The 12714-nt window shown below is 39.8% G+C and overlaps 1 protein-coding gene across 1 annotated transcript in view; it reads left to right on the top strand.

Annotated features, from left to right (window-relative positions):
- The first annotated feature begins 5125 nt into the window (after positions 1–5125).
- itga11a (integrin, alpha 11a) overlaps positions 5126–12714 on the top strand; it is a 51141-nt gene continuing 43552 nt past the window's right edge. The window contains exons 1-2 of the mRNA XM_031744474.2: positions 5126–5255; positions 10887–11001. Of these exons, the coding sequence (XP_031600334.2) occupies positions 5207–5255; positions 10887–11001 (164 nt within the window). The 5' untranslated portion in view covers positions 5126–5206. The remainder of the gene's footprint in view (positions 5256–10886; positions 11002–12714) is intronic.

The raw sequence follows: 12714 nt of genomic DNA, 5'->3' as shown, positions 1-12714 counted from the left end.
ATCTAGAAACTGAATTTCTTAAATTCACCCCTCTTGTTTCTATAGCAGCTTTTCCCTTTGACCACGACTTTACAACATCGTTTAATGTTTAACAGATCAATACAAAAATGCTACATATCCACATTTAGTGGCTTCAATAGAAAATGAATATTAAACATTTAATGATGAATAATTTGTTTGAATGAAAATAGGACGCATTTGTTAAAAAATGTTTCAATATAACGTTTTACTGCCATTTATTCGGGGTGAAAAATAAACAAGTGTAAATACCTTCAGATTGCCTTTGATGTACACATGGTGAATCTATTCTTTATTTAATTTAATAGTAATTAATTAAGTGTGAAAACTGTTGTTTCTTGAGTCTTGTTTGGTTCCTGTATGCTACACCACAAATTACTTGGCAGAGTGGCTCTTCCGAAACATTTTTCCAGGTTAATGGTTTATCCAGGGCTACTCGCCGGATCTGTGCAGTGATCTCTCCCTGCTGTCCCTGTAGCCGATGATCTGGCCCGAAAAACAGCTGCTGGAGCAGCAACATGTTTAAAAAAGGTCCTTAGAGGGTTTGAGTGTGGGCTGTATTGCATTCATTGTTTTATCTTGTTCCTGACTTACTTGGCCATGATTTATGGGAAGTAACATCTCTGTGGACAGTAATTCTCAGCACGTACAGGTGATTGTTTTAAGAGTAATTTCCAATGCCTCAGGCCTCAACAGACTTCTGAGAACAGTGACTGCATAAAGAATTTCCGCTGTCGTTAGAGGGCCAAAGTTCACGCCCAAATCTGAGAATCTGGACATGTTTCATCTTTTTCATTCACTTAAACACTCACTTGCATTGTCTTCTTCAGTCAGATCTCATGTACTTTGGAAGTTCCATCCGCTGAGACAGAGAGACAGAAATAATAAAGAAGCCAAGGAGATAGATATAGGGGTTTCTTTTAGTGCTGTCAGGGTTAATCTGGTTAAAAATGACGGTAATGCCATAACCGTATTAACGTGGCAAATCTCAGTTAGCGAGTTAGTGCAGATCGCCTTGTGCGTGGAGCTGCACGGCGTCAGCGCGGTTAGCTCGTTAACGCATTAGCGCCATTCAACCCCACTCACAGGGCAGTCCGCGCTAACTCGCTAAGGGAGATTTTCCGCGTTAATGCGGTTATGGCATTAACGTCATTTTAACGAGATTAACGCTGACAGCACTAGTTTTTTTTTATTATTATTTCACAATAAGACTCACTGGGTCTTTAAGTTGTTGGGTTGTTGAACTTACTATGGGTGATGACACCTATAGTAAGTTTAGATGCTGGGAAGATTATGTTGACTTTAACTGACTTGATTGGGTGTTTTTTCTGCCACCCTGTGGTCAAACGTCTGTTAATGCGGCTTTAAAGTGCTGCCAGTGAAAACTGTAATGTCCAAATCTGTCAAAAATCCCTCTCCGGCATTTTTCTGGTCAGTAATGAAAAAAAATTCCAGAAATCATATTTGAAGATGTTTGTGGGAACAGTCATATTTGAATTGGGCTAACCTAGAAAAATCTCTCTCAATCAACTCTGACCTTGGCCGCTGAACTAATACTTAACTGAACCGCTGATGTCACAGACAGAATCAGTTGAAAGAAGGCCCCAGAAGGCAACCTTGGAGGTCTCGAATTTGACAACATTATGATAGGTGATACATGCTGGGCATCCGCATGAGGCACGCACCCAACCTGAACCTTGAGAATGGTTGGCTGTTTAAGTCTGATCCCATAGGACTTGTTCCATTATAGCCTGAGGAGCCAGCCATATATCACACACAAGCAGATAATCCAGGGGTGATTGAGGTAATTGCTTGCAGTTGTGGTGGGGTGCCCTGAAAAGGTGAGGTAAGTGCAGCTTCTGTTCAATATTGATTTCAGGCTGCACTTCACAGCAGGACTCTGTGTGGCATATATGGTAAAAAGAATAGGATTTTCAAACCTAATTTTTCACACTCTGTTAAGTTCACGTCTGCTCCTCCTAACCCTAACACTCCCCTACAGACAGGGAGTTAAATATCCTCATGGCAGCTTTGGTAAGCAGTAAAACATGCTCGCAACCCCCTGGACTTGAAACACTGACAAAATAAGTCCAAGTCCTTAAACGCCACTGGCACACAGCCTCCATTCAGAGCACCAATAATTGCAGGTTCCTCTCTCTATCATTTGTCTTACAGGCTGACAGTGGGAGATTCTTGAGCTATGAGTTTTGCCCACGATACTGAATAAAACAATTCATGTTATGAAACTTTTTATGTTTAGCTTTTTTTTATGTTACATTGACTGCCAAACCTCTGTACAATTTTAATTTTACCACCAATGTGGAAAGTGTTTTATTCCTATGATGGAGGAGGAATGTGTACCTTTATTTTGGTAGTCTGCATTAAGAATTTACTGCATGCTCACAACGTAAGCTGCTGTAACGCGTTTTTCCTTTAAAACAGTACAATCCCAGCAGGGAGCACAATCGCATGTCAGTGTAGGTTTGAGTGAAAGCCCACACCATCAAATCCAGACATGTGGACTATGTGGACCATGGAATATCACTTACCTTCACTCACCTAGCCTTGGTGTAATTTTAAGATGTATATCAGCAATGCTATGCGGACACACATCCACACAGGCAGTGCCACAGTAGGCAAGGGCTTAATTTCCTGACTTCAAAGAAGCAAGGCAGCCAGCGGCCTACTGAAAAGAAGTGATGAAGGAGGAATAAGTCCAATGAGCTTTTAAGCACCCTTAATGAAAGCAAGTCTTGATTCTTTTTTAGGTTTTAAAGCTTTGGTTAAAGTGGTTTTGAGCGCACTCACTGGCTTGATTTGTGTGAACTGTGGCTGCTCTGTGTTGAAAAGGAAAGGGACTGTGATTGCAAACTAAGAGGAGGTGTCTGTTAGAATCATAGATGTGGGTTTCCCAGATTTTTAAATAGACAGCAGCTCACAGGATACGTGCCGAATCTAGAAATACAAACAAGTCAGCTTGGATTAATTCCATGGTGAGTTTGTCCAGGATTTCACAATCTCACATGGACCATTTGACTTTTGAAGATAGTGCATGCGTTGTACTGGAAAGATATACAGAACAGCTGTTTTTGATAGCTGTTTGCCTTTGCTAACGGTTTTATTATCTTTTTTATTTATATGTTACTCTTGCTAAAACTGTTATTCTGTAAGTGTAAATTCTAACACATTTTAGTTTACTTTATGCAATGAATTGAAACATTTTTTTTCTTTGTACCCAAACACAGTGGCCAACTTGGTCGCCTTCAAGTTGTTGGTGGTGTTGGCGGCTAACGTGACCTATAGCTGCTATTAAAAAAAGTAAAATTTTATTTATATAGCACCTTTCAGGATAAAAATCACAAAGTGCTTCACAGAAGCTAAAACATAAAAATAAAAAACCAAAAGCAAAAGATGAGTTTTTAGCTGTTTTTTTTTTTTTTTTAAAGCGACCACTGAGTCCACAGATCTCAGGCTCAAAGGGAGAGAGTTCCACAGTCTGGGGGCCACAGCTACAAAAGCTCTGTCGCCTTTTGTTTTCAGCCTCGTATGTTGGACAACCAGCAAGCCCTGATCACATGACCTCAGGAACCTGCTGGGAATGTATGGATGTAAAAGTTCATTGATATATGTCGGTGCTTGTCCATGCAGAGCCCTGAAAGTCCAGGTCAAAACCTTAAAGTGGATTCTGAATTTAATAGGGAGCCAGTGCAGCTGAATCAGCAGGGGTGTGACATGGGAGTACTTGGAGGACTTGGTCAGAAGCTTTGCAGCAGCATTCTGAACAACTTGCAACTTGCTAGCTTCATTTAGTGAGAGGAAAAATTACACTGTGGATTTAAGCAGCAAATATGAGCTTCCACCAAAGGACATCTGGGCCCACAAACAGCTCAGAGTAGAGCTGGCTCCTTTTGGGTTTCTGGGCACCTGTCTAGAAAGCCTCCTGGACACCCACTAAATGAGGTGTTTTGAGCACTGAAGAAACCCCTTGCTGGATCAGATTTATTTTAACAAGTAAAATGTGTCCGTAGCTGCAACTTTATTGCCTAATTGCTCGCACTCTGATTAATCTGAACTGACTGTGCTTTGACTACAAGCTCATGGCTAGGAGTTGGAAAGCTTCCACCTTGTCAATCCAGCAGCCTCAAAAGGTAATACTTGGGAAAACTTGCTAGCAACACTACTACTAGATATGTTTAAGAAAATAAAATCTTTGGGTTTGGGTTAAAATAAAATCTCTCCTCTATTTTCTGGGTCACAAGGGTCATGTGCACCACTCCACTTTATTTAGGATGGGTTGCCAGTAAAGCACCAAAAGGAAATGAAGAATATATATAAAAAAGATACCGCATATTGATGAGCTCACATTTGTAAAACGCCATAAAACAGTTTGAACCTGGCAAAAACTATGTCCCCTTTATTTAGAATACAGTTTAGCTGTGTGGAAACATAAACTCTTCGGGGCTCGACAAGGAAATCTACCAGGTGACCACAGAGTGATTTCAGGAAAGCTAATGTACACAAAATCCGCCTTACTACATAAATTAGATCAGTCTATATTCTGCATTTGAACATGGTTCAAGTGAGAGCGCATGAGGTAACATACCAACCCCGCAATTACTTGCCACTGTTAATATACTTGTCAGTTTGTGGTTGTGCCATGATGATAGCATTTGTGGTGTCGAGTCTGAAAGAAGCGCATTTAGTCTTGTAATGAGAAAAGGAAAGGTGGTGCTGCTGCTGATTTACACCATTTCCAAAGAATCTTTTGGAAATCAAGTTAACTCTAAAAGTTTGACCGGTTATTGTTTTTTTTTTTATATGTTCGAAAACTAGATGTGTGTATCTCCTTTTCACCTCAACACCTCAAATCTCCAAATGTATGCCATCATAAAAACCCACATTCAAAAGTTCTCTACTGAAACTTTGAGTTAAATCATTTCAAAAGATTCGTCAGGCCAAACTGAGCTGAATGAGTTGGTGAGAGACGGAGAATCCCTGCCCTGCTGTTGTGTACCTCCTTCTTCTTCGACAGTCCCCTCCTACTTCCCCGAGATATAGGCAGCACTTTAACTCCGAGTCAATCAGAGTGGGATCTTTAACCGTGCGTGCCTCAGCCCACCACTTACACCCTCACAGCAGTCATCACTCGTACACCATCACACTGACGCACGCTTGCACCGCAGACCATATGGAGTACTACTGCTTTCTCCTGCTTTGGATCTACAGCCAGCAGCTGGGTGAGTTAAAGGTGTTTATTGTTGTAAGTGTATATGTGTGCTTGTATCATACTGATGTGTGGATCTAACCGTCTTTCCTTGTGTAGCTTTATAATAATAGAAATATAATGCTTATTTAATCGTACTGTGTCTCATTTGAGCAGCAGGAAACATTTCTAAAATAAAGAGGTTTTCTTTTTTTACTACATGACTTATTTTGTTAGTATTATGATACTTTATTTGCAAATCTGTGCACTCTGTACTAGAACAGTGAGATTTAAGTATCTTCAGTGGATGAAAGGGTATTTGTGCACATGAGTATCAAGAAACAGCAAGGCAAAGGTCATTTGCTTTACAGAAAGATACGCTGTCTCTTAAAGGTCCACAAAGAAGCTCTGTGTCACACTGGAAGCAGGCATGTTCTTAAATCTCATGCCATCTTTTCAGTGCCAACTTTACAGAGACTGGAGAACTGGTGGTGCTCAGCCAGAAATGTGGTCAATTACCAGTGTAATCACTTTAGCAGCACCACATCCAGACAGGGTGAAAGTAACAGGATGACAGAGACGGAGTCAAATGCATCAAATGCATGTACTTTTCAAAGCCAAACCTTTATTATGATTATCGTCTAAAGTAATATGCAGTCCCAGTGTTTAGTAAAGCTAATTAAATCAACCGCATCCTTTAAATGGCCTGTAGAAGCGTCAGTAACCGATGCAGGGCTGCACTGGAGATTTCTGTATGGTTACATTTGAGCTCAGTATAGTCACAATGCAGCCGCATTTCCTAAAATTATGTGAGGAAACATTTCCATAAAATTCCGGGCAACTTGTCACTGTGGCTGTACATTATGTTTTGCCTGTTTTTTCCTCAACAGAAAGGCATTATTCACTTCTTTTCAAACTATTTGGAAGAGGAATCAAACTGGTTTTTAATTTACAAGTTTGGTAAATAATGTGAAACTGAAGAGTGGAGAAAGGGAAATGTCTATTGTAAATATTTGGATCAGTTTTGGAATTTATTGGAGCAAACCTTTGGATTGATGCCACAGTAATAGAGTAACTGACCTCGTAGCTGGAGTCTGCGGCAGAAGATGTGATGTAGTGGGAGATGTTTTGGAAAGCAAGCAAGAGGCTGTGGACTGCCGTGTGTGGCCTCAAATGACTTTTGAATGAAGATAACTTTAAATACGTCTATTTGGTTTGGATGTGATGAATATGAAACTTTTATATATGTATATAGGTTGTGAACTCCATCACGAGGCACATGTCCCTTAGTTGCACTCTGCCAGCAGAATATACAGTATGAACTGTTTATTTTTCTTTCTGTGCATTTGTGTGAAAAAATGACCTCATTTCAGTGTGTCCACATCCAAGAAACTGTAACAGGGTTTAATGGTTTGAAGACACATGTTGCCTATAATTAACAGCTAAATAATTAGTTTCAATTGCCCTGTGGACAAGACCTATAAGTCCTGCAGGCACCAGAGAGCTTTGTCACTTTGAACGACTATCTGTGTTAAGGAGCCTGATACCTATTTATCAATGAAAAACCATTTCAGTCCATTACATCTGTATTTAAAAGCTGCTCATGTTTTAGTTACAGTTAGTTAATGCTATACTGACCGATAGCAATTTATGCTCCACCTCCAGCTACAGAGATTTAGTCTGAATCCTTGTTGAGCCTTTTATCAACTCAGAAGGTTAACAGCCTAGCAGTGCCCAGTTGGCTCCTGTGTACTTGGAGCATCTGGTTTTACACACCCCATGCCTCCCACAGTATTTGCTTTGGCATAGATAACAGTGAAATAAGGCGCCGAAATCTTTGAAAGTATATTGTCAACTGTGAAATACCATGAAGTGTATCTTTCCAGAGAAAACCATTGGATCACTGGAAATCCAGAATGGATCAATGGAAAATCATTGCATTCTGTTTCCTCTGATATTTACTTTTATGCAAAGACCCGTATGTGCCAAAGATCTCACTCCTGGTCATGTAACACCAGTCAGGTGCTGTTTCCACACACACATCACAAGTGATTGTCAGGATAGATTAAAAAAAATCAGCGAAGAAGAGGAGACGTCACGGTGCTGTATCATGCGTGTGTGTGTGATATGAGGATGTGTCCAAGCCAGCAGTTTGCACAATTCATCCAAACTGCTGCTCTATATCAGCGGGGCTGCGGTGGAGCTCCAGCGGCTTGGTGTTGGGCCAAAAGCAGCAGCAGACTAATGTGAGTCACACCGGCAGCCACCGGCCTGAGGTTTATTTATCTGGGCAAAGAAACCGGTACACAGGAAACCCAGCAAGACTCTGACCTTACGTTAGAAGCTGCTAATATTACTGAGAATATTAAATTGCTTTGCCACTTTAGTGTCTTTAAATGGAAACTGGATGATCTCAGTTCTCATGCTTTTTACCCTGACACTTCTCTCTCTGTTACAAGGACTGTGAGATTATTAGCTGTAACATTCCTTGCTTCATCTTCAGCCGAGAAAAGGAGGATAACTGCTTGCGTTGCTTAACCGGCAGCTGAAATCAGATATCAGAACAGATAAAATTCTGTAGTATTTTATAATTATCCCCCCTCCCAAAAAAATAAACTATGAAATGATGCAGCACAGCACCCACGCTACAAATTCAAGAGATTCCTTCTAATTTATTCTCACACGGCTCCATCGCAGTGACTTATTTTCAACTTTGTTTGCTGAATATGTTTGTGGCTTTATAGAAACTTTAATGGGACGTTATGGGATAGGATGAAAGAAGAGCTGGTCGTGTGCACCTTTCGTACCACAGGAAATGAGCAATGTGGCACATGTGTCAATATTTACTTGAAGAGTTTGCGTGGCAGAGACGGCCTTTCACTTTAAGAGAGCTTTTCATGAAGCAGAACAAACAGTCTACGGTGATGCCAATCAAATCATGAGATACTTGAGGTCACTTGACTGAAAGAAAAATATGAATGACTTATTCATTGTGTAGTTGGGAATCCAAGCGTAGCTGTGGTAGAAGTGTGGTCTCAGTTTATTTATTTTTTTATGTTTATTTTTTTAAAACTGCCTGCAGTCCCCAAACTGTCAGTTTTGGCCACAGTTTACAGATGCATGCTAAGGAAATGGGAAGGCAAATATTTAGTTTCATTTGTGTTTAGACAGCCTATTAACATGCCTAAATATTCACTATCTAAGGAATGCAGACAAATTCACATTTCTGTAGAGGGCCCATTTGTCTTCGGACTCAACATCCAGCCTCTCCTCTACATCTCAAAGCACCAACAGAACGGAAATCTGGTCTGCTGTGTTAAGCAATGCTAAAGTGGTAATTTTGCAGTATTTATGATTTAAGAACAATGCAATATTTTTTTTTAATATAGAACATCTTTATAAATTACAAGCAATTCAGTTGTTATTTAACCATTCTGACAATACTTGTGATCCTATTCTACATTCTTTTAAATTTGGAGCAGTGGCAGAATATTGACCGCTTAAATTGATGTCTTCAAAGTGGTTTCTAACATAAAGTTTTCCCTAATTTGCTTCAATAAAAGAGTTCACTCATTAAAATAGTCTGTAAGCCAATAAAACAGCTTTATGAATCAGCAAACAGACTCCTGGCACACTTGCCACAGCTACGCTGAGGCTCTGGGTGACCACACATTTTTGTATTTTGCTTCCAAACCAACACCTTGATACTTTAAAAAAAGGAATTTGAACACCTGAATACCCAACAGATCCATCTAACATCCCAAGAAGATCTTAGAGTTTTTGTTAAAGGTGATGAACAGAAAACACTTGTTGAGAGGTGTCTCAAAGAAACGTACACAATGTTAGACTGGTACATATACCATGTGATCAGCTGCTGGACATTCAGATAAACAGATACATTGATGCAAGTGAAGAGAAAAGATTCCATGGAGCTATTTTCTCGACCATTTATCCAATTCAGGATTGGCTGGGGTGCTGGAGCCTATCCCAGCTGGCACAGGGTGAAAGTACACCAAGGACAGGTCACCAGATCACTACAGGGTGATAACACAAACAGGCAGGCAACCATTCAAGCTCACATTCACACCTACGGGTAATTTAGAATCACCAGTTAATGTAATTAGAGTGCAAATATTCGACAGTAAAATATTGAAATGTTTTCATAATTGCAACATCAGATTAAAAATAGTAAATAAAACTGTGTGTGTTAAGTTACAGCAGCAGCAAGTTTTCTCTCCCTATCTTTCTCTGTGAGTCAGCTGTCTTGAATTTTGAACTGTTGTTTCTTATTGAGTAACTTTAATTGAACATGTGTCCAGCTTTGTTGCACATTCCCTCACTTGAATTTATCAAAGATTTCCCAGGCAAAGAAAGAAACGTCTCACTTGACTCAATGTGACCCCAGAGTCTCATTCATGGGGAATGAACTGTGTGTGGTGGTTTTTTGCTTGAGTGTGAGAGACTTAATAAACCCTACAGTGTGAGGACAAGAGCCACAAAGTAAGAAGTACAGAGGTCCCCGGTGGTTAAAAGAAGAGACTTCTGAGCTCTCAGCTCAGCGTTGCAGCTCCAGCTGTGAGAAAACACTTTAATTTGAAGGAAACCTCTGTCTCATTAAGCACCAAGCGTGATTCAGTTTCCCTCCTATGTCTCTCTCTTTAGGCGATGATTTTTCCCTGAAACGTGACTCGGTGTAGTTTTGGGGATATCAGTAACATGTAGTGCAAAGGTAAAAGTGAGTCCTGAACTTACAGTAGCTGAAATATTAATAGAGCAAAAAACAGAGCAGGGACTCTTCAGTATAAAGTATAGCAGTTAGCGGAAGAGAGTTCGGGAGCAAATTATGCAGAAGATGGATGAAGCAGGGGAGATGAATTGAGAGGAAAGCAGAGCTGCATTACAGTTACGTTTTTTCCCTTCTTTGTTGCCAAAAGTAACGTTTCGTCACCTCCACAAAGATCCTCGTCTTTCATGGAAATTTGAAGGCCAAATCTTGCTGTCAGCATTAATAAAATATAATAGGTTAAGTTAGTGACATGCAAAATCTTAAAAAATGGCATTGGTGGTTTGTGCTTTTGCACAAGACGTTTTTATAAGATGCCTAAAATGTGAGAAAAATTTAAGTGCACATGTATTCTTCTTGCCCTCTGATTGCATCCAAGTATATTTCACCGGCTTTTAATTATAATGTCAGTTTCAATTGCTTCTCTTCTTTTTGTCTTCTTCTACTTCGCCTTAGACTGACATACTGGGATGAAGTAAACAACCCTGATGTCTGTCAAGTATGCCCTATGGAAGTAAAAAAATATGCTATGTTGGTGGCCATGTTGACACACGTTTAACCAAAACTCCTCTGGGTCTGCAGATGTCCAATGGAAAAGTGTCAGTCAATCATGACAGACAGCTCAGTTTATCTGAATAATATTTGTTTCGTTAGGAGGGAAGTCTGTGTTTAGGCTAGAGCAGGAGACTTGGGATTATTTTGAGGATGAGTAAGGAGGACTTAGCCGCGCTTTGTTGTATTCAGGCCAGATGCTGAGGTTCAGCACAAACATTTACCACAGAATCTAGATGTTCTATTTGGATTATACTAATGCCATTGGAGATGGTATTTAAAGTCCTGCTTATATCGCTGCTGACAAGACTTGTATTTTCTTTTCCAAAGGGTTCCACGACTGCTTTAACATCGACACAAAGAAATACAGGATCATTAAAGGCCCTAAACAAGCACAGTTTGGATACACTGTTCAGCAACATGTGGCTGCTGGAGGAGAAAAATGGTAAGGACTCATGTTATTTACGCACGGCGTCTTTGCAAAATATTACAGCTTTTTCATGTTAAATTCTCTTTACTGATGTTTTGTAGCTTGGCAAATATTATATCCTTTCAAATCAAGCTGTTGCTGAGTGATGGCGAGCAACTCACGGCTAGCGATCTCAAGTTTAGTCCATGTGGCAGGAGGCCTGGCTTTCTTTGTGTGTGATACACATCTTCATCCAGTGGAAATCTCATATATTGACATTATGATGGTTTCTGCTGGTGCAATGGCTACTTTTATTGCATTGCAGAATTTTACTGTCTTTATTTTATTTAAAATATCAGTATCTCTTACTGTAATGCATATTTTTAGCCTGGTATAAAACTGTCAAACTTCACCTTAGTGATCAGTTGCTAAGATTAAGAGGTCAAGGAAATAATGACTGTAAAATACTTGCTGACAAGATGTGGAGCTGAGAGACAGCTGACTTGGCAAAGATGTTGGGATGTCTCTATTTTTTCCCTGTGTAAGCAAGTGATCTACTGCACCTCTCTTGTGGTGGTTTCCTCCCAGTAATTTGTGCTTGCAAATCAAGCTGTAGCTCTGAACCGAATACCTCACATTCATCATATTACCTCATAGCACAAACTCCTGATGCGCACTAGGCCAACTGGCACCACGTGGTGGCCAGAATTAGTTTCTGGCATTTCCAAAATATCTTTTAGCCAGCATTGTGCTGGCACCGTGCCATGTTCAGGTCTTGCTTCTGTGTATGTGTGTGTGCAAAAACCATTAGTTGTGTTTATATAGATATATAATTATATGTCAATTAAAAAAAAAAACTTGACTTCAGTTACTTCCAGAGTCCTTCACCAGAAAATAACGAGTGTGACGAATTTTATGAAATGCTTTCCATAACCTCCCTTTCAGTTTTCTGACCAGTAACCTCCTGCAGTTGTTTAAATGATGACAGCAGAAACTGTGCAACATTGTAATAGTGAGACCACATTTTTTATGTTGACCTATACAGCTTTACATGTTTAACATTATACGTTATAATTCTTATTTGAATTTTTAATAAACTCCCTTGTTGTGTTTTTTGTGTCCACACCAAATGGATGTATTCTCTCCCACAGAATACACTGATGTTTTGGGGTTCATGCTTTTCTTACATGACATATCTTCACTGCAGCCTTTCTCTAAAGTGTTTCTGAAAATTTGCTCTCTAAATATACCCCATTATTAAATATACCCTAATTATTAAAGCATATAAACCTGTTCTAACAGAAGATTATTTATAGTGTCATGGTCTCTTTTCCCTCCTGCTGGTTCTGTCTAGTCAAACATTGTTTTGCCCCACATATACTTTACATTGGAGCGGCGTCACACACATAAAATGACTGCTTTGCGCTCTTGAAGCTTTTTTTTCCTTTTTTCTGTGTGTGTGTGTGTGTGTGTGTGTGTGTGTGTGTGTGTGTGTGTGTGTGGATGCTCAGCATTCACCTATTCGTTCAATCATTCATTCATTTTACCTTGTTGTAGTACAGCAGTCGCCCACAAGGCTTAAATTGCAAAGCAGCTGACTAGTAGGTCATGTCCTGCTCTTCCATAGTACCAACGTACCCACACTTCAGAGACATTTACTGGATTAATCAGAACATAATCTCATTACTGTTGCAGTACAATGCATTAAGAAATTGTTTCCAGTTAGCTCAATCAAAGAGCAGAATTGAA

Source organism: Oreochromis aureus, linkage group 1 (genome assembly GCF_013358895.1).
Source record: "Oreochromis aureus strain Israel breed Guangdong linkage group 1, ZZ_aureus, whole genome shotgun sequence".
NCBI lineage: Eukaryota > Metazoa > Chordata > Actinopteri > Cichliformes > Cichlidae > Oreochromis > Oreochromis aureus.
This window is presented reverse-complemented; position numbering and strand designations above follow the sequence as displayed.